The sequence below is a fragment of the Dendrobates tinctorius genome, unplaced genomic scaffold (assembly GCF_039654945.1).
Source record: "Dendrobates tinctorius isolate UK_male_01 unplaced genomic scaffold, ASM3965494v1 ptg000112l, whole genome shotgun sequence".
Classification (NCBI taxonomy): domain Eukaryota; kingdom Metazoa; phylum Chordata; class Amphibia; order Anura; family Dendrobatidae; genus Dendrobates; species Dendrobates tinctorius.
Window position 1 is genome coordinate 1,891,436 of NW_027361780.1, and position 26,272 is coordinate 1,917,707.

The 26,272-nt window shown below is 43.7% G+C and overlaps 1 protein-coding gene across 1 annotated transcript; it reads left to right on the forward strand.

The window, feature by feature from the left end:
- Positions 1-1,459: 1,459 nt before the first annotated feature.
- On the forward strand, positions 1,460-25,098 carry WSB1 (WD repeat and SOCS box containing 1). Its single transcript, XM_073589731.1, has 9 exons — positions 1,460-1,723; positions 3,737-3,905; positions 7,271-7,539; positions 10,136-10,267; positions 14,635-14,735; positions 16,769-16,941; positions 17,341-17,454; positions 23,967-24,074; positions 24,202-25,098. The coding sequence occupies exons 1-9, from the start codon at positions 1,684-1,686 to the stop codon at positions 24,362-24,364; spliced, it is 1,269 nt and encodes a 422-aa protein (XP_073445832.1). The 5' UTR covers positions 1,460-1,683; the 3' UTR covers positions 24,365-25,098.
- The last annotated feature ends 1,174 nt before the right edge of the window (positions 25,099-26,272 follow it).

Sequence of the window (26,272 nt, forward strand, 5' to 3'; positions counted from 1 at the left end):
GTAGTCTGCGCAGCTCTCGACTGCATGAGTGCCAGAAGGATTGGACAAGAGAGTAGATTCTTCACAGGGAAGAGCGGTTCTTCCAGGGACACGGTTGGAAAGTGATCCCGTGAGTCTCATTCCACACTGACCGTCGTCAGGTGGAGGAAGGAACCGGACTGTTCGCAGAAGGGACTTGGCCCCTTAGCCTAGTGGAGTGGAACTAAGGACTTAACTTGCAAAGCTGACAGCTGTGGTCACTTTAGGGGCCACAGCCACTATCCAGTTAGTCTATCCAGAAAGGTGGCTATATAGAGGCACGGGAACAGTGAGTTGTTGCCCGAAAAGGATTCGCAGTTGCTGTCCCAGAATGCTAATTGTGAGGCGCTGAAGTGGGAGGAGTTTAAGCAGCGTATTGTTTGGAGACGGCCAGGAAAGGAACACACTGACAGGGAAGGTGCATTCCGTCCTATCTGGAAGTTATCTGGACCCCTCACCTGGGGTCCAGATAGCAGGTATCTGTGTGCACCAGACTGTGAGTAAAGCCTTGGAACTACAAGCCCTTGTGTCCTCCACTTATTCCTGCGCCACTCATCTAGCACTGCTACATCCTCCACTCTACATTTCCCTCACCATTTACCAACTCTCTTCACCTGCCCTGGGAATACAGCTCTACCTGTGGGGAGCTTCAACATCATTGCTGCACCACAACATCTGTCCCAGAGAAGCAACCCTGCAGCGCTGGTCAAACCGACCAGAAACCACAGGTGACGTCACGAATCATCTCATAAACTTTATCCCCATCATTCTACCCCTTTCACATGACCGCCTGAAGCCACGGACCGGGTCATAGCCACTGTGAGGCTATGTGCACATGTAGCAGAAAATTTCTGCTTAGAAACCGGACTCCCTTCCCAGAAACCGCGTGTTTTTTTCTGCGCGGTTTTTTCCCCGCGTGGTTCCAGACCCATAGAAATAGCCAGAAATGCAGAAAAATCCGCGAAATTAATGAGCATGCTGCGTTTTTTACCGCAAAGCGTTTTTTTCGCAGTAAAAAACGCTTCAGTATGCACAAAAATTGCAAAATGCATCGAAATGAATGGGAAGCTTATTTTTAGCGTTTTTATAGCAGATTTATTGGCAAATCCGCTAAAAAACCGGTGTGTGTGCACACTGCCTGACACGTCCCTCTGAGACACCGGCCAGGTACCGAGTAACCCCACTGCCTCTGGGGCGCGTCATCTACACGTGTGCACATACTCATACACAGCATTTCTTCTGTGGCTGCTCCCATCTCCCACACCATGCCCCCGGTCCCTGCCCGCACGTCCTCCCTCACGTCTCCGCGCAGCGTGTACATATGCATTGCATACGTCATTCTGCTCCTACTCCCGCCGACCACTGATTACTGCAGAGACCAGCCCCGCCCTCACCAGGGGCCAATTCATCCGTCACGTGACCGCCACTGTCACGCTCCTCCCCAGAGTGCAGCCGACGCCTGGAGCGCATCTTTGGCTGCGCTCAAAGTAATGACGTCACGGCGCCGCCCACGCTCGGTTTTCGGACTGTGTGTGTGCGCGTGAGCCATTTTGAGGTTAGTTGTTGGAGTGCGGAGCTCTGCAGCGGATCTGTGCGGGGTCACACAACAGCCACAGCCTGCTTTACTTCCACACGGTCTTCTCTAGACGCCTGGGTTCTATTTAGATGGCAAGCTTTCCCGACTTTGTAAACGAAGATGAAATAGGTGAGTCCGCGGCGGACGTACACCATTCATCCGGGGCTCTGGAAAGAGCGGACCAGCCCCTCGTACCGTGCGTGACGGCTGCTCCGTGCGGCATCTCCCGGGCGCGGGAGGGAGCGGGGCCGCCTCATTCCTGCCATTGTAGTGTGTCTGAGCCGTGAGCTGCCATCCTACCCTGGATACTGCCTGTTACAGTGAGAGGGAGAATGTGGAGAGACATATAGCTGTACAGCCTGTATCTGTGTATTTACTCTATATAGTACCCGTGTGATATGTCATCTGTACAGTTTATATGTAGATCTATATACTGTGTGTAGCCATATTTTCAGTTTCTGTATATAGTGTGTTATACGTCATCTGTTCAGTGTATATGTAGATCTACATATTGTATGTAGTCATATTTTCAGTGTCTAGATATAGTACCCGTGTGATATGTCATCTGTACAGTGTATATGTAGATCTATATAATGTATGTAGTCATATTTTCAGTCTCTGTATATAGTACCCGTGTGATATGTCATTTGTACAGTGTATATGTAGATCTATATACTATGTGTAGCCATATTTTCAGTTTCTGTATATAGTGTGTTATACGTCATCTGTTCAGTGTATATGTAGATCTATATACTGTGTGTAGCCATATTTTCAGTTTCTGTATATAGTCTGTTATACGTCATCTGTTCAGTGTATATGTAGATCTTCATATTGTATGTAGTCATATTTTCAGTCTCTGTATATAGTACATGTGTGATATGTCATCTGTACAGTGTATATGTAGATTTATATACTGTATGTAGCCATATTTTCAGTCTCTGTATATAGTACATGTGTGATATGTCATCTGTACAGTGTATATGTAGATCTATATACTGTATGTAGCCATATTTTCAGTCTCTGTATATAGTACCCGTGTGATATGTCATCTGTACAGTGTATATGTAGATCTATATACTATGTGTAGCCATATTTTCAGTCTCTGTATATAGTGATATATGTCATCTGTACAGTGTATATGTAGATCTATATACTGTATGTAGCCATATTTTCAGTCTCTGTGTATAGTACGTGTGAACACTGTAAATATTTACACATTGAATGTGGTGTAGTTTTAATTTTGGGAGCGGCGTGTGACGGGTTGATCACATCCCTTCCCTCAATTATGGGATGTCACATGAGTCTTGGTGTAGTCCCAGCTGCTTCCATTATGCGGCTGTGCTTCCCGTGTGTGTTCTCTCCTCCCCCACTACTCATGTGGAATTTCCTTCACCTATTTCTGCTGCTTGACACTCATCCAACCAAACCACTTCATTTCTTCCCTTCCCCCTCCCCTCCCTCGTTTCCACCATCCCCCATATGACACACACACTGTGGCACGCACGCAGAGCACCACCCTCCCTCCGGAGCATTGCTGTCCTCCTGTCTACCCTATGAGCTGCTATAGCATCCATCCCTAAAGTTTTTCTTATGCTTTTCTATATGTAGATGTAATAAGTGTCAAGTGCATTATAAACTAATATAATACTTGATCTTGCTATGATAATCCTGAACCAGTGGAGCTGGGGCTTTCACATTGTGTTCTTGTCTTCGTTTTTTGGTCCAGTTGGGGCTTACGTCTGAATACCACGCACAAGGGGATTTGGGCATGGAGTCCAAATGCTCTCTGCTGTGCATCTTTTTTGGGTGTATACGTCTACTGAAGGTGGATGTCCAGACGCCGTTTATTATATCTTAGTGTCTGCCTCCAGTAGACATGTAAACCCCCCCCCCCCCCCCCCCCCCAAAAAAAAAAAAAAAAAATGGTGCACACTTAATTTGACTCTGTTGGTACCATTATCGTCAATGGTCTGTTGACACATCAATCCTGTTCTGTGCGGGGTTCAGATGCAAACTCGTCAGGACCACCGAGCTTGGGAAAGAACACAATTTAACAGCACTCTTGGGTATAGATACAAATATTACCAAACAGTGCAATGTGTGTTCTGTGTTGTAGTAACTTGTTTTCTGTTTTCATTGTAGCAAGATCACGGAGCATTGGGGAGCTTATATCACCGACGTCTCCATTTGAGCAGAAGTATGGCCGTGAAAATTGGACTGTGGCTTTCGCTCCAGATGGCTCCTATTTTGCTTGGTCTCAGGGTCATCGTATTGTGAAGCTAGTTCCTTGGACTCAGTGCCTTAAAAACTTGTAAGTGTCTGATACGTGTGTCATATACAGTATATAACAATCTGAAGATAAGATCCACTGTGGTAATTTACTATTTGGCTACACTGTATCAACGGTTTGTAATTAAAGGCACATTTAGATGAGCCAATAATCTGGAATGAGTGTACGTTGGAAGCAGGGCCATAGAGTCGGTAAGCCTAACCTATGACTCCTCAATTTCCGCGACCCCACAGCACTGGTCACTACTGAGCATGTACATAAAGTGCAGCACAGATTCATCTCACCTCTGACTCCCCAGCACTGGTCACTACTGAGCATGTAAATAAAGTTCAGCACAGATTCATCTCACCTCCGACTCCACAGCACTGGTCACTACTGAGCATGTACATAAAGTGCAGCACAGATTCATCTCACCTCTGACTCCACAGCACTGCCTCACTACTGAGCATGTACATAAAGTGCAGCACAAATTCATCTCACCTCCGACTCCACAGCACTGGCCACTACTGAGCATGTACATAAAGTGCAGCACAGATTCATCTCACCTCCGACCCCACAGCACTGGTCACTACTGAGTATGTACATAAAGTGCAGCACAGATTCATCTCACCTCCGACCCCACAGCACTGGTCACTACTGAGCATGTACATAAAGTGCAGCACAGATTCATCTCACCTCCGACCCCACAGCACTGGTCACTACTGAGCATGTACATAAAGTGCAGCACAAATTCATCTCACCTCCGACTCCACAGCACTGGCCACTACTGAGCATGTACATAAAGTGCAGCACAGATTCATCTCACCTCCGACTCCCCACAGCACTGGTCACTACTGAGCATGTACATAAAGTGCAGCACAAATTCATCTCACCTCCGACTCCACAGCACTGGCCACTACTGAGCATGTACATAAAGTGCAGCACAGATTCATCTCACCTCCGACCCCACAGCACTGGTCACTACTGAGCATGTACATAAAGTGCAGCACAGATTCATCTCACCTCCGACCCCACAGCACTGGTCACTACTGAGCATGTACATAAAGTGCAGCACAGATTCATCTCACCTCCGACCCCACAGCACTGGTCACTACTGAGCATGTACATAAAGTGCAGCACAGATTCATCTCACCTCCGACCCCACAGCACTGGTCACTACTGAGCATGTACATAAAGTGCAGCACAGATTCATCTCACCTCTGACTCCCCACAGCACTGCCTCACTACTGAGCATGTACATAAAGTGCAGCACAAATTCATCTCACCTCCGACTCCACAGCACTGGCCACTACTGAGCATGTACATAAAGTGCAGCACAGATTCATCTCACCTCCGACCCCACAGCACTGGTCACTACTGAGCATGTACATAAAGTGCAGCACAGATTCATCTCACCTCCGACCCCACAGCACTGGTCACTACTGAGCATGTACATAAAGTGCAGCACAGATTCATCTCACCTCCGACCCCACAGCACTGGTCACTACTGAGCATGTACATAAAGTGCAGCACAGATTCATCTCACCTCCGACCCCACAGCACTGGTAACTACTGAGCATGTACATAAAGTGCAGCACAGATTCATCTCACCTCCGACTCCACAGCACTGGTAACTACTGAGCATGTACATAAAGTGCAGCACAGATTCATCTCACCTCCAACTCCACAGCACTGGTCACTACTGAGCATGTACATAAAGTGCAGCACAGATTCATCTCACCTCTGACTCCACAGCACTGGTCACTACTGAGCATGTACATAAAGTGCAGCACAAATTCATCACAACTATAGGCTGAGATCCTTAGATCATGAACAGACATTTATAGGAGATTTCATAACTTTCCCAAATTCTTATGAAAACATTTACAGCACATCCTGCACTGTGCTACTGTCCCCTATTTATTATATATTGTCGGAGTTGGTCCATTTTATTCCGACTCCACCAAAATGGGCATAAATCTCCCAACTCCACAGCCTTGATTATCGTCTTATGTAAATGTGCCATCATTGACCTGAAGAAGGGGCAAAACACTTATTCGTCAGGTGATTGGATTGTTCTCGGCAGCACATCATCCTGTGTAAGGAGAGCATTTGCTGCCAATGAATGAGATTCTGTGTGCACAGTGACTGATCATTCTGTGTACAAAGAATTCAGATTGGTCTGTCTAAACCAACCATTAAACAACTGCAGACCGACTTCTATACAGCCAAGCGACAGCAGTTGAATGACCTCTATGAGATTGTCTATGTTGAAATATATACGTTGAAATTGCAACAGTCCAAACCTTCTCCCCGTTGAAGTCAATTTTCATCTAATGTGCATTGGATCCTTTGGACCTTTAGGCTGTGTGCACACGCTGCGGATTAGGTGCGGATTCATCCATGCGGATTTTGTAAAATCCGCAGGTGAAACCGCAGGTCAAAAGACCTGCGGTTTTACCTGCGGATTGCTCTGCGGTTTTGCCCTGCGGTTTTTCATCTCCTCAAATGGAGGAGATGGCAAACCGCAGGAGAATCCGCAGAAAGAATTGACATGTCAATTCTTTCTGCGGATTGAAAACCGCAGATAATCCGCGTGGAAAATTCCGCACCGTCTGCACTGCGGTTTTTGATTCCCATAGGGAATCATGGTACTGTACACCGCAGCAAAAACTGCTGCGGGTCCGCAGCGGCCAAAACCGCTGCGGAACCGCAGCAAAATCCGCAGCGTGTGCACACAGCCTTACTGTACATTTTATAAACTAACTTACTGGCTGTTGAAAGCTTTGAAGGGGTTGTCCCATGAACACAAGTTCATTTTAATTAACAGATCTTGGAATAATAACTTCCACTATTGAATATGTTTAAATAAAATGTTCCTGTGCTGAGATAATCTTATAAATGTGCCCCTGCTGTGTACTGTGTAATGGCAGTGACTCACCGTACAGGGACACAGGCTATTTATAAGCCCCCCCCGCCCCGCAAAATGGTATTCTGGCGTATACATCGATGTAGCCATAGACTATAATGGTGCCAACAGAGTGAATGTACCCTCTGTTGTGCATCGTTTTCGGGTGTATATGTCAACTGGAGGCGAACATTCAGATGTATTAGACTGCGTCTGGGTGTCGCCTCCAGTAGGTATGTGCCCAAAAATGTTGCACAACAGTGTACGTTTACTCTGTCGGCACCATTCTAGTGTGCGGCTTGTCAGCACATATGCCCAAATCCCATTTTCCAGGGGGTTTAAACATGAACCCCGAAGGGACCAGCCAGTGGGTGACAAAATGCAGTGTGAAGACCCCTGAGCTGAATACTTTCAGTTTGGCATTTCCATGAATGCTACAATTTAGTTCATTGACTGAAGTTTTTTCTTTTTCCTATGGAAATGTGTTCTTCCTTTTCAGCGCTGCTGGCAGTACAAAGAATAGTGTAAACGTGACAACTGGAAGACTATCGAGGCAGAATAGTGATGCAACACCGAGAAACAAGCCGCAAGAGCATTGCATAGACTGCGGGGACATTGTCTGGAGTTTGGCATTTGGATCATCCGTGCCTGAAAAACAAAGTCGCTGTGTGAATATAGAATGGCACCGGTTCAAGTTTGGCCAAGACCAGCTCCTGCTTGCTACAGGGCTGTGCAATGGACGCATCAAGATATGGGATGTTTATACAGGTATTTCATCAGACAAACTGCTGAGGTAAGGCCCCGTCACACACAGCGAGATTGCTGATTTTGTGACACATCGGCGATCGAGCCAGCGAGATCGCTGTGTGTGACGGGGATCAGCGACCGGCCCCCCTGACGGTTATCGCTGATCATGCAGCATCGGCCAGGGCCGTTTTTAGATTGCTGGTCTCCCACTGGCCAGCACGCATCGCTGCGTGTCGCAGCGAGAGATCAGCGACGCTGGTTTCTAATGTAAACATCGGGTATCCGTGAGCCGCGGCTCCTGGATACCAGACGTTTACATTAGAAACCAGCGTCCAGCGTTGCTGGTCCTGATCGCTGGAGGGGCTGTCTTGTGACAGCTCACCAGCGATTAGCCTAACGATGTCCCAGCGATCCCATCATGTCGGATCGTTGGTGGGATCGCTGGGACATCGTTGTGTAACGGGGGCTTTACTTTGCTCAGTCCATTAGACCTTTGAAGCCTTGTATAATGCTTAAGAAGGAAGTCACAATTGAGAACAAATGGAGTCTTGAGAATTTTTGCATTACTTTTCATGTCTTTGACCGATACTGTTTTTCCACAAATGATACCTACTTGTGATCCGCCATGCAGAAAATGCTCTCACAATCAGCCCTTGACCAGGGCCTATTCTTGATCCTGGAGTATTTTGAAACCTATTAAATAGGACAAGCATAGAATACTGCTGTAACCATCAGAAAACCGTTTTCCTCTCACATTTTTATTAATGTTCTACACACAGGCTAAATAATATTACATATCGAATAAGAATGTGACTACAGGTTAGGAGACGTAGTCTCCCTCTGCCACAGTCTGATGCTTGTAGCCCCACTTTCCCAAAGGTTTGCTCACACACAGTTTTATTAGTTGTGCAATTGCATGTATTCAGTTTTGTTTCTTTGCAAAGTACGGTTTCATTAGAACAACATCCTGCCTACGTTAAAGTTGTTACTGCCTATAGACATTCTGTAATGAGCCATATAAAAATGTATCCTAAGGCTATGTGCACACGTTGCGGACTCTGCTGCGGATCCGCAGCGTTTCTGGCCCTAAGGGTCCGCAGCAGTTTCTGCTGCGTTGTACAGTACCATTGTCTTCAATGGTAAAATCAAAAACGCTGTGCACATATTGCATATTGTCAATTCTTTGTGCGGATTCACACCTTCACCATCGTGAGGTGTGAAACCGCAGGGCTAAACCGCAGGTATTTTGACCTGCAGATTTTACAAAATCTGCGCTGAAAAATCTGCAGCACTTCCAACTACTTGTGCACATAGCCTTATACTGCAATAGTAACGAGTGCTGCTGCTGCTGCACCTGATAGGAGACTTGTGAAGCCCTATGACAGATGCATCTAAGGTTGGTCATATTTTTACCCTTAATTTGTATGACCTCTGGATTCCTAAGTTATTAGAAGCTAAAAGATTCATCTAGTGGAAGCAGGGCTGAAAAATTAGTTTTTCCTTAGCACTGCTCCTACTTCAGCCATCAGGTTGATCCTGTTTGTAGTATTTGTTTACTTGTAGTAAGCAATAAACTATGTTGTAAATATTTATAAGCTTGTCCTTCAGATAGTCTGTGTGGTGGTTTCTGAAATATGGCCCTCTAGATGTTGCAAAACTGCAGCAGCTACCCAGCCCTGATGCCTGGGATAGTGAGGGCTTGTCTGGAGTTGGTTTCATTACAGCTGTAGAGCCAGATCACAAGAACCACTGGTGTATTTAATTATTTATGCATGACCTGAACAAGTGAGGTTGGGTGGCTTCTTGTCTTTCACCAGGGCTGGTCATGCTGGTTGTAAGAGGAGGAAGGCTAGATATAAAGATAATTTCAGTCAAGGCTGAAGTGTTTCTGGTATGGGCTGCATCCATTGAAGCATTGATGATTGCTGTGTACCTGGAAGCTATCATTTAAGTAGGACCTGTCTCCAAGTCAAAAATAGTCAGTTTTTACTTTTATTTTTCTGCTCTGGAGTATGGCAGGTTTTTTTTTTAATTTTTTTATTCAGTTTCACGATTCCAGAGAAATTGGCTTTTTTTTTCTTTTAGAAAGAGAGCATGACTTGGGAGTAGCGGTAATAAACGAGCAATAAGGCTGCATGCCCACAATCAGGAATAGCAGTGTTTTGGGTGCAGCGCTCTTGCTCTGCTCTCAAAATGCTGCGTTGTACAATACAAGCACAGTGGATGGGATGTATGGAAATCCCATGCCCATTTTGCTTCCATTTGACGCGGCGTAAACTCTGGGATTACGATCCGCAGCATGGCAATTTCTGTTCCGCAAGAGAAACTTCCTCTATAGATATCTACTGGATTTGATATTCGGTAAATCTGTATTGTTCAATGAACACGTGTATTTACCTGCGTGATTAGGACACAGTGGAAATGCGACGCGTCCAAAGCGCTGCTGCTTCTTTATGATGGGAACGCAGTCTAGCTGTACACTTGACTTGGTGACAGGTTTTCTTTACATTAAAGTTTCTGAAATCCCTTTTTGGTTGTTTTTAAAATAAGTAAATTAAGTAAATGCATTTGGATTTAATGGGAATCTTTAGTTTTTGTTAATTTTTCTTCTCCCTAGGGAAGCTCCTCCTTAATCTGATGGATCATGCTGAAATTGTTAGAGACCTGACATTTGCGCCAGACGGCAGCCTTATACTGGTTTCTGCTTCCAGAGACAAAACTCTCAGGGTGTGGGACCTAAAGGATGATGGTATGTTCCACTAACATTTTGATGAACTAGGTCTAAAAGCAAGCAACATAGCTAGGCATACATGATGCTTCCTTTTGAATGATTTTTGAGCCTTTCAACAGGATATAGACTGCAAATCCCATAACGCTGCCATGCAGTAAGCCAAACAATAAAGGAAAGCAGCACTCGAATTTTCCAGAAAAGATTGTGATTCGTTCACCCAAGCTTCAGATTCATGTATGCTACATTTCATCTCTGTAGAGCCATTTACAATCACAAATAGAGCAATTTCAGTGACATTTTACACCCACAAATCCATTGTCACTTAAGATAATTATATTGCTGTTGTAAAACAATGTGTGCATTACATATAATTGATAAATTGAATCCCAATTATGCAATGTCAATTAAAAAAAAAATTGTGGCTGAAAATCTGTGCTTGAGCATCTGTGTTTAAATGGAGAATTTGTTAAAGGGTTGTCCGGCCTTAGGGTGTGTGCACACATTGCGGATTTTGCTGCGGATCCGGCAGTTTTCCATGCGGTTTACAGTACCATGTAAACCTATAGGAAACCAAATCCGCTGTGCACATGCGTAAAATTCTGCGCAGATTTGCTGCGGTTTATTTTCCGCAGCATATCAATTGTTTGTGCGGTTTCCATTCTGGGACATAGAAATCTCTCCCTCTCTCCCCCAGAAGCACAAGGGACAAAGTTTTGAATAAATCTGCACAGCCAAACCGCACTATATACCACATCAGATCCGCTGGAAAAACGCAAGAAAACAGCTTGTGTTTTAGCCTGCGTTTTTTGCCAAGAAATCCATATTCTTTGCAGAAAAATCCGCCGGCTAATCAGCAACGTGTGCATATACCCTTAGACTACAAGTCTATGTGCCTGCAGATTTCTGTACTCCATATATGAGTGCATGCTGTGGGGATTCTCAGGGAGTGGGCACTCGTCACAGAAATTGCATACTTCGGCCACATTCCGACTAGACTGTGTCCAGTCTCGCTCACTACACTTGCAGTGATTGAGGCTGCGCCTATCTATCTGACTTGTGACCGCCTGTATGTTAATGACATACTTGTGGTCATGCGCTCCCAGCGTCGGAGAATCCTCAGTAACTAGTGCTCATGATGTGAGGATTAACTAGTCTGTAGTCAGAAAACTGACTAAAAACTTATAGCGTAAGACTAGACAATCCCTTTAGTATCATCTACATTTATGCAGATGTTTAATCATGTTTTATAGGAGATGTTAACATTGTCTACTTGTGATTTACCTATACTTATACACGAATGTATAAAACTGTGTTTTATTTAATATCTTAATTGACACAATGAATTTGCGTATATCAAATGCCACTTAGATTTGTTTGTGCTTTATAATGACTCCATAGCGGATCTGAAATGTGGCATACTTGTCTCTGAAGCTTGGTGAATAAATCGCCTTTTCCTGAATTTTGAGTGTTAAGGTACTATCATACTAAGCGATATCGCTAGCAATATCGCTGTAACTTGTGACGTTATAACGATATTGCTAGTGATATTGCTGTGTCTGATACTTACCTCCGACCGCTCCCCCGCTGGTTATCGCTCATCGCGCGAGAATGTCCAGGACTGCTTCTCGTCGTCAGCTTCCTGTGGAGAGACGAGCGTGGAGCCAGGCGGGAGGACGCAGGATCGCCTAGTGTGACAGGTAAGTAGCGACCCCCGTCCCCAGCGATGTTGCTGGTGAGATCTGCCTGTGTGGCAGCTCACTAACGACCACTTAGCGATGTACCAGCGATCCTGACCTCGTCATATCGCTGGTCGGGATCGCTGGTACATCGCTAAGTGTGACAGTACCTTTACTTTCCCTTTTTAATGCATAGTTGATCAGAGGTCTTTGGAAAATGTGCCCTAACTTATGAAGAACTTGGCTTACAGTGCTAGTCCCTTGTTTGTTAACCAGTAAGCCTCTGATGCAGCCGCTTTAGTTGTACACGATGCTGCCGCCGGCTTATATATTAGTTTATTCAGAGATTTATTTTTTTTTTGTACAAGTGTTACTTTACTCCTTTTGATTGATGTGATTTATACATATACATTGTACGCATGACAAATTACTGCATCTTTTATTATCTAGTTACATCTCGTGTGTAGTGTGATATTCTAAAGGGCTTTACTAAGCTAAAAAATAGATGAGATTACAGTAGAAATAATCACAAGCAAAAAGTAAGTGTAAGCTCTGCCCCCAAAAATAGCCTTGTGTGGGTAGCCCCTAGCAAATAATGTTAGAGTACAAAATGACTGTTTACGCCAAACACAAGCACTCTGTACACCTCTGACGATGCCAAGCAGTTTAGTTTACTTTCAAATCTGCTTTTTTTTTCCTCCACTCCTTTATTAGTGGAGATCTTGACTTTACAATGTCCAAAAGAGGGTGAAGGTAGATGAAAAACAAGTAGGTGGAAATATGCATTGACCTGCTTGGCAATGTTAAGGGTGCGTCGTGTCTGTTCTTGGTTTGAACAGTCATGTACTGATAAACTACTTTTCATCCTTAAGGGGTTATCGCCACTTCTTTTCTTCAGAAGCAAACTGCTCCTGTCTTTCTGCTTTGCCAGTGGCTGTGCGCTCACCTTTGTTCATTTTCTTGTCTTCGGCACTCTTACTAAGGTCAAAGCAGCTTAGATTATTTGTCTATGGGTGCAAGCTGATATCTTATCAAATCTGTTGGTTGTACTAGTAAATCTAAATATGCCATATAATGCATACAGTGACATGTAAAAGTTTGGATACCCCTCGTCCAAATTACTGTTATGAACAGTTAAGCAAGTTGATTATTAAATGATCTCTAAAGGGTCTAAAGTTAAAGATGACACATTTCCTTTGTACTTTAGGCAAATATATATCTTTTCATCTTTTATAGTTTCAAAATTACAAAAAAGGAAAGTGGGCTGATGCAAACGTTTGGACACCCTGCGTGGTTAGTACCTAGTACTAGTAACGCCCCTTTTTTTGAAAGTATCACAGCTTGTAAATGCTTTTTTGTAGCCAGTCAAGAGTCTTTCAATTCTTGTTTGAGGGACTTTCATCCATTTTTCCAAAATTCCTGGATCATGTTACGTGCACTGATATTTTGAGGTCTAGCCACAGATTGTCAATTGTTAAAATCTGTACTGTGAGGGCTATTGTAAAACCTTCAACTTCCACCTTTTGAGGTTGTCTGTTGTGGATTTTGACATGTGTTTAGGAACATCATCTATGTTGTAGGAGCCATCCCTTTGTCAACTTTAGCTTTTTTACAGAACTTGTTATGTTTGCATCAAGTATTTGTTGAAAATTTCATTGAACCCATTGTTCTCTTTACCCGTGAAATGTTTCCCGTGCCATTGGTTGCAACATGACCCCAAAGCATGATTGATCCACCCCCATGCTTAGTGGGTGTTGAGATGTTCTTTTCATGAAATTCTGTGCCCTTTTTTTTTTCTCAACACATACCTTTTGATTATTGTAGCCAAAGAGTTCTATTTCAACCTTGTTGGTCCACAAGACTTGTATCCAAAATGTATCAGGCTTGTTTAGATGTTCTTGTGTAAAATTCTGATGCTGAATTTTATGGTGAGAGGATGCAGGAGAAGTCGTCTTCTGTGAACTCTTCCATGAAGGCCATATTTATGCAAGTGTATCTGAACAGTAGAACAATGTACCACATCTCCAGAGTCTGCTAAATCTTTCCGAAGGTCTTTTGCAGTCCATCTGGCAATCTTACGAACAGCTCACTGAAATTTTGCTTGGTCTTCCAGACCTTATCTTGACCTCTACTACTGCCATTTCTTGACTGCATTTTGAACTGAGGAAAAAACAACTTGAAAAGGCTTTGCCATCTTGTTATAGCCTTTTCCTACTTTGTGTACCTCCACTATTTTCAGAGTGCTAAGCAGCTGCTTAGTAAAACAAATGGCTGCTGTTTTTTTGGCACAAGGGTATAGGAGGCTGGGTTTTTATAAAGCTAGGAAATTTGCATCATCTGGCCTTTCCAAACAATGATGGCAAACAAGCCATGACCCTAACAGTCTAAGATCTGCAACCTTGGTCAAAGTTATCTGTGCACACACATTTCCAAGGGTGCCCAAACTTTTGCATCAGCCCATTTTCCTTTGTAATTTTTAAAATGTAAAAAATGCCATTTTTTTTGTTGCTTAAAGTACAACGGAAATGTCATCTTTAACTTTAGTCCTTTTAGAGATTATTCCATCTTCAACTTGATTCACTGTTCACAATAGCAATAATTTTGACCAGGGGGTGCCCTGGGGGGGGTGCCCATGCCACTATAAGTATTGTGATTTTTTTTTTCCTTTAGGAAATTGAAATGATGAGTTGTTTTTGTGCTTTATTTTAGGCAATATGATGAAAGTGTTAAGGGGACATCAGAACTGGGTTTATTGCTGTGCATTTTCCCCTGACTCCTCAATGCTGTGTTCTGTTGGAGCTGGGAAAGCTGTAGGTTTCAAAGTTCCTTATTTCTACATGTTTGTCAAAGTATTACATTTGTAATCACAAACTATGATCGTGCTCAGTGTCTTGAATGATTTTTAGCACATTAATTTAAATAATGGTGCATGGTGGAATGTGCTGAAAGCTGGCATAAATAATCATAACTTGTACTGCTTTTGGCAAGCCAGTCCATTTCTGAAACCTGTAATGAGTAATTTGCCAAAATCCATTCACTGTCATGGGCCTCATACCTTGCTTTGCACATGCTAATATTAAGATTTGATTCTATAGTATATGGTTCTGGAAATACACATTGTATAGTAATGACCAAATATTGCATTATTGTTTGTCATATTTTAGATTATGACCTACTGCTGTATATAAAAGCAGTACTGGTGCTGCTCCTGGAATTTGCCCTTATGGCACCAATATATTAAGTTGTTAAAATGTATTAAATTACCTATTAAAGGGAATGTGTCAGCAAGTTTTTGCCAACCAGTTTGATGGCAATAGGATGTGGGGTCAGCCCCTGACTATTTGGCCTACTCCCGGGTAGTCCGGACCCACCTCAACCATTGATTGGCAGCTTTCTGTGTATACTGTGCGTAGGCAGTAAGCTTCCAATCGGTGGAGTGGACGGAGTCATACAGAGCTCAGTATTGAGTATCTAGATCTGTAGCAGGGAAAACAGTTTTTAATTAAAACTGCAACAACCAGCAAAGGATATGATGTATCGTTGCGATTATGGTCTCTGCTCCCACATGCTTTCATATTCCATAGCAAAAATATGGTGATAGATTCCCTTTAATAAGATTACACAGTTTTTTTTGTTTGTTGTAATTTTGAGCATTTGTGTGTAACGGCCTTTTCTCCAAAAGAGCAGTTCACACCTAAAATTTAGCCTATATGGTTGTTGACATTGTTTGTTAACCCAATGTTATTATAGGCTGTGTGTTTTCCATAAGCTTCTTGCTTTCCCTGTCACAGGTGGTGGCAGCAATATGGGTGTGATTGAGGTTAAGTTGGCACCACACAAAGGAGAGCACAGTGGTGTTAGCTGGGCAGAGAGTGGCATCTCTGGCTACCAGGCTGGGGGCGACCAATGCCATAGGACGAAGTAACCTTGCAATCGACTGCAAGGTGTACTGTACGTACGCAGGTGCTGGTTGATGTCCACTTTCTGCTTTTTCTTTCTTTTATTTTTGCTGTTGTATTTTGTTTCTATTTCTTTTTGTTTATTGTTAAGGTCATAACTGCTTTATTCTCTTATACTCCAGTAAAATGACGTTTCTAATGAACTAATAAGTAACTTTGGATAATTATAAAATATAGCCTCTAACCATAATCTAAATAACCATTCTGTTTCCTTCAACTTGGCTTTCGAACGTTGGCAGTCACACGTAGAAACTTAAGTGGCTTGCCCGTCAGCATAGCTGTTAGATCATAGCCCTATCGTTTCCACATGCTTTCATTAGAAGTAAAATGAGCCTTTAGTTTGTGTATTGTTAGTTATTGTCTTGTTTGCCAAAAGTGTTTTCTTTTGGCTGTCAACCTTCTCTTTTCTTGCAGTATCTGTTTCTCTTCCTGGGCTCACGTTGGTGATTCAAGCCTTTTGTAAACAAGTGAACTTATTCTCTCAAAGGGGGTACTACTGGAGTAACCATATGATAACTTACTATTGTTTATATAATTAGTTTTAGACTTTGCAAACAGGGGTTGTAATGTAGAACCCAACTGTTATCTTAAAAGCAAACTGAACTCATTTATGTTTTTATATTGTGCATTTTATAGAACTTGCTTCTAGCCGTAACATTTTAACTTGAGCTGATTTTTATTTTTTTTAAATTTACTTATTTTTTTAATTTTGCATGCTTTCCCTATATAATGTTATCCCATTAATATATTGGGTATGACACTGAGCAAGTAATGTAATTTTACTGTATTTTAAGTCATAGTAAAATATTTTAGTTAGTTTCCTAGCTTTGGCTGTTAAGCTTCCAGTACATAGACTGTAACAATTGTCTTTTGATTTTTTTTAGGTCTTTCTATGGGACACTGATAAATATACAATGATCCGTAAGCTAGAAGGACACCACAATGATGTGGTAGCTTGTGAATTCTCTCCTGATGGAGCTTTGTTGGCTACTGCATCATATGACACCAGAGTTTATGTCTGGGATCCCCATATTGGGTCTATTCTTTTCGAACTTGGGTATGTAAATCCTAGAATCAAAACCACATTATCACCTAATGTCAGTCTAACATTAATTGCTTCTTAATATAATTGTCCTTAGACTGCATTTTTCATTTAAAGGGACACTTCAGGCAAAATCCAATACAATGTGTTCTAGTGTGGCTTGTGAAGGGGCTGTGCATAATGTAGTTACTTTCATGCAGCCCCTGTTTTAAGCACCGCTGTCAGATTCTGTGCTAAGCGAAACATTGTATCTGATACCCACTTTGAACCATGATCTCACTTTTTCCCATAGTTGATTGACCCACTGACTGTCTATGGTGTTGATGACTTGTAGGAAAAAATTCTGTCCAATTTATATTTTAAAGTCTTCAAACTTTTTTGTAAATTAAAACTGATTTTTGTTTCCCTTTTCAGGCACTTATATCCCCCACCAACACCCATTTTTGCAGGTGGAGATAATGGTCGCTGGGTGAGATCAGTCTCATTTAGCCATGATGGGGTACATATTGCAAGTCTTGCTGATGATAAGTAAGTTTAATTTTTTTTTTTTTTTTTTAATCAGATAGTTTTTATTAAAAGTTTTAGAAATGACAGGCATGTACAACTTACAACATGTTGTCAAACATTCCCTTCCCCCATAACACCCCCCTCCCTTTGTCCGATGGCATATGGACTGGTACATAGCGAATAAACCCAATTCCATCACACAACCATATCATATGAGAAATGGCAAGTAACAACCGACAGGAGACCACCTCCAGGGCCCACCCATTAATCTAGGAGATTCGAGGCAGCCAGGCTGGGAACCTTCAACCATCCCTCCCATATTTTCCCGAAAATATGCGGCACACCCCTCCTAAGGTACACAAACTTTTCCCTATATAATATTTGGTTCAACCTATTAATATATTCTTTTCTTGAGGGGATTTTGGCAGAAATCCAGTGATAAGCTATCAGCTTTCGGGCCACAAATAGCATTCTGGCCACAGCAATTTTAAGGTATTGATCCCCTCCCACCTCATCAACATAACCCAAAACACAAATCGTGGGGTCCCTGGGAATATCCTGTCCCGTGACCAAGTGTATAAGGCCAAGGACCACGATCCAGAATATTTGCATGCAAGAGCATGTCCACATCATATGTAAAATGTCCGCATTGTCCATCGTGCACCTGGGGCATCTCGAATCCAATCGCAACCCTCTACTGAATAACCATTCGGGAGACCTGTATGTCCTATAGAGAATATATAGCTGAGACAGGCGGCCAGGCTCACTAAGAGATAATCTGGGAATCATCTGTAGAATCGAGTCCCACTGTTCCGCTGATATCGTACCCAGCTGTTGTTCCCACTTTGTCAGTGCGCCAATAGGATGCCTTGACAGGACCTGTCCAAGTAAGCCACCATACACCATTGAAATCAGTCCCCTGGTGGACCCCTGCATACCAAGCCTATGGATAAGGACGTCGTGGTGTATGGTTAGGTCAACTTTTTTGCTCTGCACCATATACGCGTGACGCAGCTGCAAATATTGATAAAACATAGAGCGTTGGAGGGGAAATTCCCGTCCCAATTGCTCGAAAGTTTTAAAAACCCCTCCCTCCACCAGCTGCGACACCCACCATATGCCAATCCGCCTCCAGTGAGCAAAGCCTCTGAGCGTTTTCATACATGGCAAATGCTGATTGTCCCATATGGGGGAGTACTTTGTAAGACCGCGTATTCCTCTCAGCTGCCTCAGCTTATCCCATACCCTAACCATTAGAAGCACCGTAGGGAACCTGAATGCAAGGGATCGAAATCTACCCGACTCCAGGCTCGACACCAGTGATCCCCGTCCCACTAAGAATTGAAGGATCTTCTGACCTCCCACCAAATCCACCAACTCGCCCTCCATTCCTCCTGCTACATGCTGGCATTGGGAAGACAGAAAATAAAGCCATGGGTTGGGCAACGCAAGTCCCCCCTCATCTTTAGGTTTTTGCAAATGTTCAAGTTTAATTCTCGTGCCTTGTTTCAGCCAGATGAGCTCTCTAAAAATCATATTAATTTTATGAAACCTGTTCTGGGGAAGCCAGACAGGGGAGTTATGAAGGACATATAAGAGTTGCGGCATAACTACCATCTTCAACTGATTCACTCTTCCCACAACAGAGAGGTGTAACTTTGCCCAGGCCTTAACCTTCTGTTTGATCCTGTCCAACAGCGGAACAAGATTTAGGCTCTCATAGTCTGTCAGCTTATTGGATATTCTTATGCCCAAATATTGAAGGGACGTTGCAACCGGCACACCTACCACACTGCAGGAGCTTGAGTCCAGTGGGAGGAGCGCAGACTTCTCCCAGTTAATAACCAGACCCGAGACCTCCCCAAATGCCCCAAGAAGTGTCATCGTGTTTTGTAATGATCTGTCCGCGTCCGCTAAAAATAACAACAGGTCATCCGCATATAGTGCTACCTTCTCCTCATGCTCCCCATACCGGAATCCCTCTATGCCAGCATCCAATCTTACCCTGGAGGCCAATGGCTCCACCGCAAGAGCAAACAGCAGTGGGGATAAAGGGCATCCCTGCCTTGTTCCTCTATGAAGTGAAAAAGGATTAGACAACTGACCATTAGCCCTCAGCCGAGCACTCGGCTCCGAGTACAAGAGCTTGACCCAGCCAATAAAGCCCGGGCCAAAGCCCATACAGTGAAGCGTCGCCCATAAATAGTCCCACTCCACACTATCAAATGCCTTAGCGGCGTCTAGGGACAGAACCACCCTCTTCCCGGCATTATCAGCCCTCACCTGCATATTCAGATATAATCTCCTAATATTCATAGCCGTCGATTTGTTGGGCATAAACCCCGTCTGATCGGGGTGTATTAACACAGCTACTACCTTTGAGAGTCGAATGGCCAGGACCTTCGCTAAAAGTTTAATGTCTAGCGTCAACAGGGAGATGGGCCTATACGACGCGGGCAGAGTTGGATCCTTATCCTTCTTCAACAGCACGGCAATGACAGCTTCTCGCATAGACGGTGGGAGAACACCCCGTTCCAAACTATCATTAAACACTGTCAATAGAGCAGGGAGCAACACCGTTCTATACCGTTTGTATACCTCAGCTGGCAACCCATTTACCCCAGGTGCCTTACCATTGGACATGGTTCCCAGAGCCTCCTCCAACTCGTCCAGACTTAGAGGTCTATCTAGAAAGTGTCTGTCCTCAGGAGTCAACCTTGGGAGATTGGCAGCCTCCAAAAAGGCAACAACATCCTCTGTCGGGGCCCTAGCATGTGAGGAATATAAGTCAGCATAAAAAGTCTCTAGAATTTTTAAAATCCCCAGTGCGTCAGTGAGTAGTCTCCCATTCACATCCTGAAGACCCGCTATAGTCGCAGACCCTCTCTGTGCCGATGTCACGACAGAAAGCAAATGCCCCACTCTCAAAATATTGAGTAGATTGAAACAGCCGTTTTTGCGCTGTCGCCTCTAATGTCTGTTTGGTCACCTTTGACTGCGCCTCCCCCAATCGCTTCCGAGTGTCAGGTGTGCTCTGTGTTGCAAGGGCCCTTTCCGCATCCTCCAGCTCCCTGAATACAAGTTGTGATTTTGCCCTGGAGGCGGTCTTTATTTTAGAAATCTCTCGTATGTACATTCCCCTTAAGTACGCCTTTAAGGCCTCCCAGACGATCTCACTAGAAGCCGAGCCTCTATTAAAACTAAGATATTCCTGCAACTCAGGGATAAAGCCGTTATTCTTATCGATTAGCTGCAGCCAAAACGGGTTGAGGCGCCAGAGAGGTCTATCATTCCTCCTGTTCCCACCCCCCCCCAAGCATGACTGAAACAGGCGAATGATCAGATACCGTTCGCGCCAAATATTTAACCTCTAAAGTTTTTCCCAGCATAAGATCATCACCCAGGGCCAGATCGATGCGAGACAGGGAGGAGTGAGTAGAGGAGAAGCACGAGAATTGACGGACACCAGGGTTACGGCATCTCCACAAGTCGGTCAAAGCTATCTCCCGCACGAGCACCCCAAATGGCGTAAGATTACCTCCCAGCCTCAGAGGCTCATGGCTACCCCTGTCCCAATGTGAATCCAGAATATTATTAAAATCTCCCACCACCATATGCGGAACCCCCGGAAAATCTCTCAGAATGGCAAGAACTTTATAGATAACTCTACTGCTATAAGGCGGAGGTATATATATATAGATATCAACACCAGTGGGGTGGAAAAGATTGTACAAGATAAAAGGACAAATTGCCCCTCTGTGTCCACCACCACCCGATGGCACTTAAATTGAGTCCTGGAGTGAATCAATATACTAACCCCCCTAGAGTATTGGGAATGAGTAGAGTGAAAGCCCGCCTGTACCCATCTCTTATCCAGGATTCCCAGCGTCTCCTGTGTGAGATGCGTCTCCTGCAAACAAACAACCGCCGGCTTCTGGTCCGTTTATGAAGGAGAATATGGCCTGTCGTTTTACCGGCGACTTCAACCCCCTGATATTCCAACTAAGTATCTTAAAATCAGCCATTATCGTACCATAGCATATTGCCTACCATCTCCCCCCCCCCCCCCCCCCGGCCGTACCATAGCCAATATTGAAATGTACAAGTATGCCAAAGGACATTTTGAACCCAATCCCTCCCCCCTACCCCCAAAGAACACCCTCCAACAGTTCCTTGGGCTGAACCAAGGGTGCAACAAGTAAGGGTACTGTCGAACCCTTCCACCCCATTCAGCAGGCGCTTCAGTTCCTTTTCACTACCCGCATTTGACAGGATATAACCTCACAGCACTTTACATTTTCCCTTATCCGTACTCAGACTAAGGCCCCATAAGGACCACAAATTCTTAAAAAAACAGCATATAACAGAGTAATATAAGAATAAATAAAAATATAACTTCTTAGGCAGTCCATTGCATCAGGACCGCAGACTTCAACCGCAAGACTCCATAACAACTGAGCAGGTCAAGAAACCATCAGCCACATTCCTGCTCCTTCCTCTCCTTCCTCAACTGTCGCTCGTTAAGGTCCAACCAGTCTACGGCTTCCCTGGGGTCCAGAAAAAAGTGGATTTTATTCCAGGCCTCAACACGCAATTTAGCCGGGAAAAACATGGAGTACTTGACGCCACAGGCTCTCAGACGCTTCTTGATGTCTGTGAACTTTGCTCTCATCTTCTGCACCTCCGGCGAAAAGTCCGGGTAAAAGGAGACTCTGGATCCTTCTATTGTAAGGTCAGGGTGTTCTCTTGAGTATCTAAGGATAACGTCTCTATCCCTGTAATGGAGGATTTTAGCCAGCACAGGTCTTGGATGACCAGGGAGGGGGGGCCGAGTCGGGACTCTGTGTGCTCTTTCCACTGCATATAGGTGTGTTAGATTGTCCACACCTACTGTTTCTTTAAGCCATGTTTCAATAAAGGCAGTAGGATTCTTTCCCTCACAGCGCTCTGGCATGCCCACAATACGAACATTATTCCGTCTGGATCTATTTTCAAGGTCGTCAGTTTTAGCCCAGACAGCTGCCATAACCTTCTTGAGCTCTGTACAATGCTGTCCTGAGTCAGAGGCCGAATTCTCCACAGCACCCATACGTTTTTCCAGCTGGCTTGTTCTCTCTCTAACACTGTGCAGTTCATGTCGCCCATTTGCGTCAGGACATGTGAGATCGCAGTCCCGCAGTGCACCACTGCCAGCATTACATCTTTGTTGGTGGGCTCGTCTGGAACTTGTAATTGCAAGGCTGTGAGGTGCTGTTTATTTCTTTCCACCAGATCACTCCAGCTAGGCTCAGCTCCCTTCCCCCCTGCGCTCTGGCATGGACAGCCTCCTCCTCTTCCCCCATTCCCGGGCTCATGTCCTCTGCCACAGTCTCCTGGTCTATATCAGAGTCCTGGAGAGGCTCCTGCTCTGCCTCGGCCGTGCGGGCAAAGAGCTGCAGCCTGACCGCCACTGCCCTGTTCCTAGCCGCGCTGTCTTCTGCGGCCTCCTCTAAGGCGCACGCTGTGGCGGCGGCGCCATCTTGGCTCCCCGCTCCGTCCTCTCCTGCCACCCTTCTCTGACCTCTTTTCCCCATATCCTGGGGTGAAGCAGCGATCTCCGGTGCCCCGCGGTGTCTACCGACTCCGATGCAGCCTCCAGGGGTTATACTAGCCGTGCTGTGGGGACGGAACGGCTGAATTAATCAGGTATATGCGGGAGCTCAGCGGGCACACGTCTTCCTCACATGCCGCTCAGGCCACGCCCCCAAGTTTAATTTTTATTTTTTTTTTTTTCTGGTAGTTTGTTGCTTGTGGCATTTACAGAAGATTAGACACCTGATATAGTTTGAGAGTAAAAGAAAAATAGTAATTTCTTCATGGCTAACAATTTTCATTTTAGCTGGCTGTTTGTCATGAATTGGTTGCAGGTAGAACATTTTTTCTTTTCCAAATATTAGTGATTTTATAGTTATCACATTTTATTAAAATAAAATGTGACAATTTTGGACCCTTATCAATGCCTAATTCTTATACAGTGGAGACATAGATTAGTCCAGGGGTGCGCACAACCTCTTGTCATCTCTTTCTACTTTAAGGGGCTGCAATAATACTTCCCATCTCCAAGATCCTATCCAAATTTGTAGCAGGTGTAATATTATCAAATACCTCCGGTTAGAAATGTAGTATAGTTCTTCTGATTCTAATGCATGGATTACAGTAGCTTAGGTATCCATTGTTACGACCACTCGTATAGTGACAGTTGTCTGTTAGTGGTTGTAACCATGGATACCTAAGCTACTGAAATGCCCTGCACATGGGGTAAGTGACATGGTGAATCAGAAGAACTATAGTACTAATTGAAGGTAATTGCTTATTTGAAATGCCTGAAATAAATAAGTGCAATGAATATGGGGCAAGTTGTGGAGTTTTGGCATAACGTGCACTAGAATTGTGGTGCATTTAGCTTGAATGTATGTAAATACACCGGTCTATATTTACAATGATGTGTTGCTATTTATTCATATTTCCTTTTTTATTTTTCTCTGGAATTGTAGGTTGGTAAGATTTTGGCGTCTTGATCGTTCATACCCTGTTGAAGTTGCACCTCTAAATAAAGGTCTTTGCTGTGCCTTTTCTACGGATGGCAGTGTTCTAGCTGCTGGGTAAGATATTACATATTTTGTCTATTAACCTTTAATGGCTTTGTTTTATAACCTGCATGTTACTTTGTAGAGAAAACATTTGATTTCAAACATCCACTTACATTATCTATTTGTTTTTTTTTAACAGAACTCAGGATGGAAATGTACACTTTTGGGCTACACCCTCTTATGTTTCCAGCCTTCAGCACTTATGTCGTATGGCAATAAGAAGAGTCATGACTACAAATCAAGTCCGGAAGCTGCCAGTGCCTCCGAAAGTCATGGAGTTTCTCTCTTACCAAATGATCTAGGGAACTTTTCTGGTTTTCTACAAACGGTTTCCACTTCTTAAACCTGGCAACACACGAATGCATTACAAGCTTTATGCATTAAATGTTACAACCTATTTGACTATTTAAAGTGCAGTATTTAAACATTTTATGCATTTCTGATCACTCTGAGCTTTAATTGTGATTTAGGAGAGTATGACATCCGTACAAGTTATAATTGGAATGTGGACATACGATTTTACAACTGTGAACCTGTGTAAATACGTTTATGCTGCTCCGTGTGCATTTCTGCTTCATGCTATAGACCTGTCTGTCTTTCTTTTACAATGTACGACTGGCTTGTAGTTACAGCGTCCTTTTCTTTGTGTTTAAAGCAGTGTAAGTGTCTATTGCAAGTTACTGTGCACTTGGTGGTTTCATGGGTGGAAAGATTGGATCAGCTAAACTTTAGCTTTTCTAAGAAGTAAAAGGCTAAAAGATTTTTTTTTTTCTCTATCATTACGCAAGTTGTAAATGTTGGCGTTGTTTGTAATTGAGTGTAGATTGTGCCACAACATCCTCTGTTTGTACCCCCATGTATTTAATAAAGGGGCCTATTTTGGTTAGCTGCCAAAGATGAGCAAAGTATTCGCTGTTGCCTTCTGCTGTTTATTTGCACATGCTGGTCTACTGAATGTATGCAGTGCTTATAATTCTAACCATATATTTTACTTTAATTTTGCCAAAATGTCTATAAATAAACACCATTTTGTATATTAATGTGTCCCTTTCTTCCTTAACCAAGAAACTAAAAAAAAAAAAAAAAAAAAAAATGTTTTGCATTCAGATTAAACTCACCTGTTCAATCTGTTAAAAACGTATATAATGTAGAAAATCAGCCACAGCGGATCCACGGGGTCAGCAAGCGGCCATCAGACTGTAAAGGGAGTTTGTGGACAAATTCCGCGCTGCCGACAGAATTGAGAAGAATATCGAGTATGGTAAGTAAGGTGGTGGTTTTTTCAAAGTGCTTCGAACTATATAACTTCTTTAGGAAACATGGTTATGAAAATAAACCACCACCTTACTTGCCATACTCAATATTCGTCTCAATTCTGTCGGCAGCGCAGAATTTGTCCACTAACTCCCTTTACAGTTTCATCCCTTTATTCAATGAGATCAGTTTGCACTTTTGTAAAGGATTGCGAAATGTGTCTTACGTTCACTTAACATTGTGGCTGAGCAATATTTGGCCAAGTTAGGCTGGTTTCACATTTGCGCTTTTGTGCTCAGCGCATCGTGCGCACCCGTGCGTATGCGCACTGCGCACCTATGTTTAACATGACGTGCGCATGGTCTTGCGCACACTTGCGTTTTCGTGCGCATGCGTTTTTGTCTTTTGCGCCAGGCACGCCAGACGCAGCATGTTGCATTTTTTGGTGCGCCCTGTCTCGGCAAAAAAACGCGCACGGAATGCGCAAAAACAACACATTGAAGTCTATGCTAACGCATGCGTGCGCATGGTCTTGCGCACGGTTGCTGTTTTTTGCGCATGCGTCTTTGAGTGAAACAAGTCTAGAATGTTCTCTAGACAATCGAAAAAATGTCACACCTAAAAACGCATGTGCATAAAAAAACGCAAACGCATGCAAAAACGCATGTAAAACGCAAGCAACGCTGCGTTTTTTTGTCGCATCAGCGTGCGCATGACGTTAAAAAACCGCGCGTTTGTTTTGCGTTTTTCTTTGCGTTTTTTTATGCACACGATGCGCAAAAAAACGCTAATGTGAAACTAGCCTTAACATTGTACAGTTTTTGTGGTGCCCATTTTTAGATTAGTCTTTGGCTTATACTTTTCCTACGATAGCGTATACTTGCACGCAGCAAATTTGTTGATGAAATGTTGACACCTGTCATACTTGTCTAAATGGTACTTGCAGAAATGTAAGT

Bases quoted from the DNA above. Each gene is read 5' to 3' on its own strand.
- WSB1 (XM_073589731.1), top strand. From the start codon at position 1,684: ATGGCAAGCTTTCCCGACTTTGTAAACGAAGATGAAATAG. The intron at 10,268-14,634 runs GTATGTTCCACT...GCTTTATTTTAG, and splicing joins GTGGGACCTAAAGGATGATG to GCAATATGATGAAAGTGTTA. The intron at 24,075-24,201 runs GTAAGATATTAC...TTTTTTTAACAG, and splicing joins GGCAGTGTTCTAGCTGCTGG to AACTCAGGATGGAAATGTAC.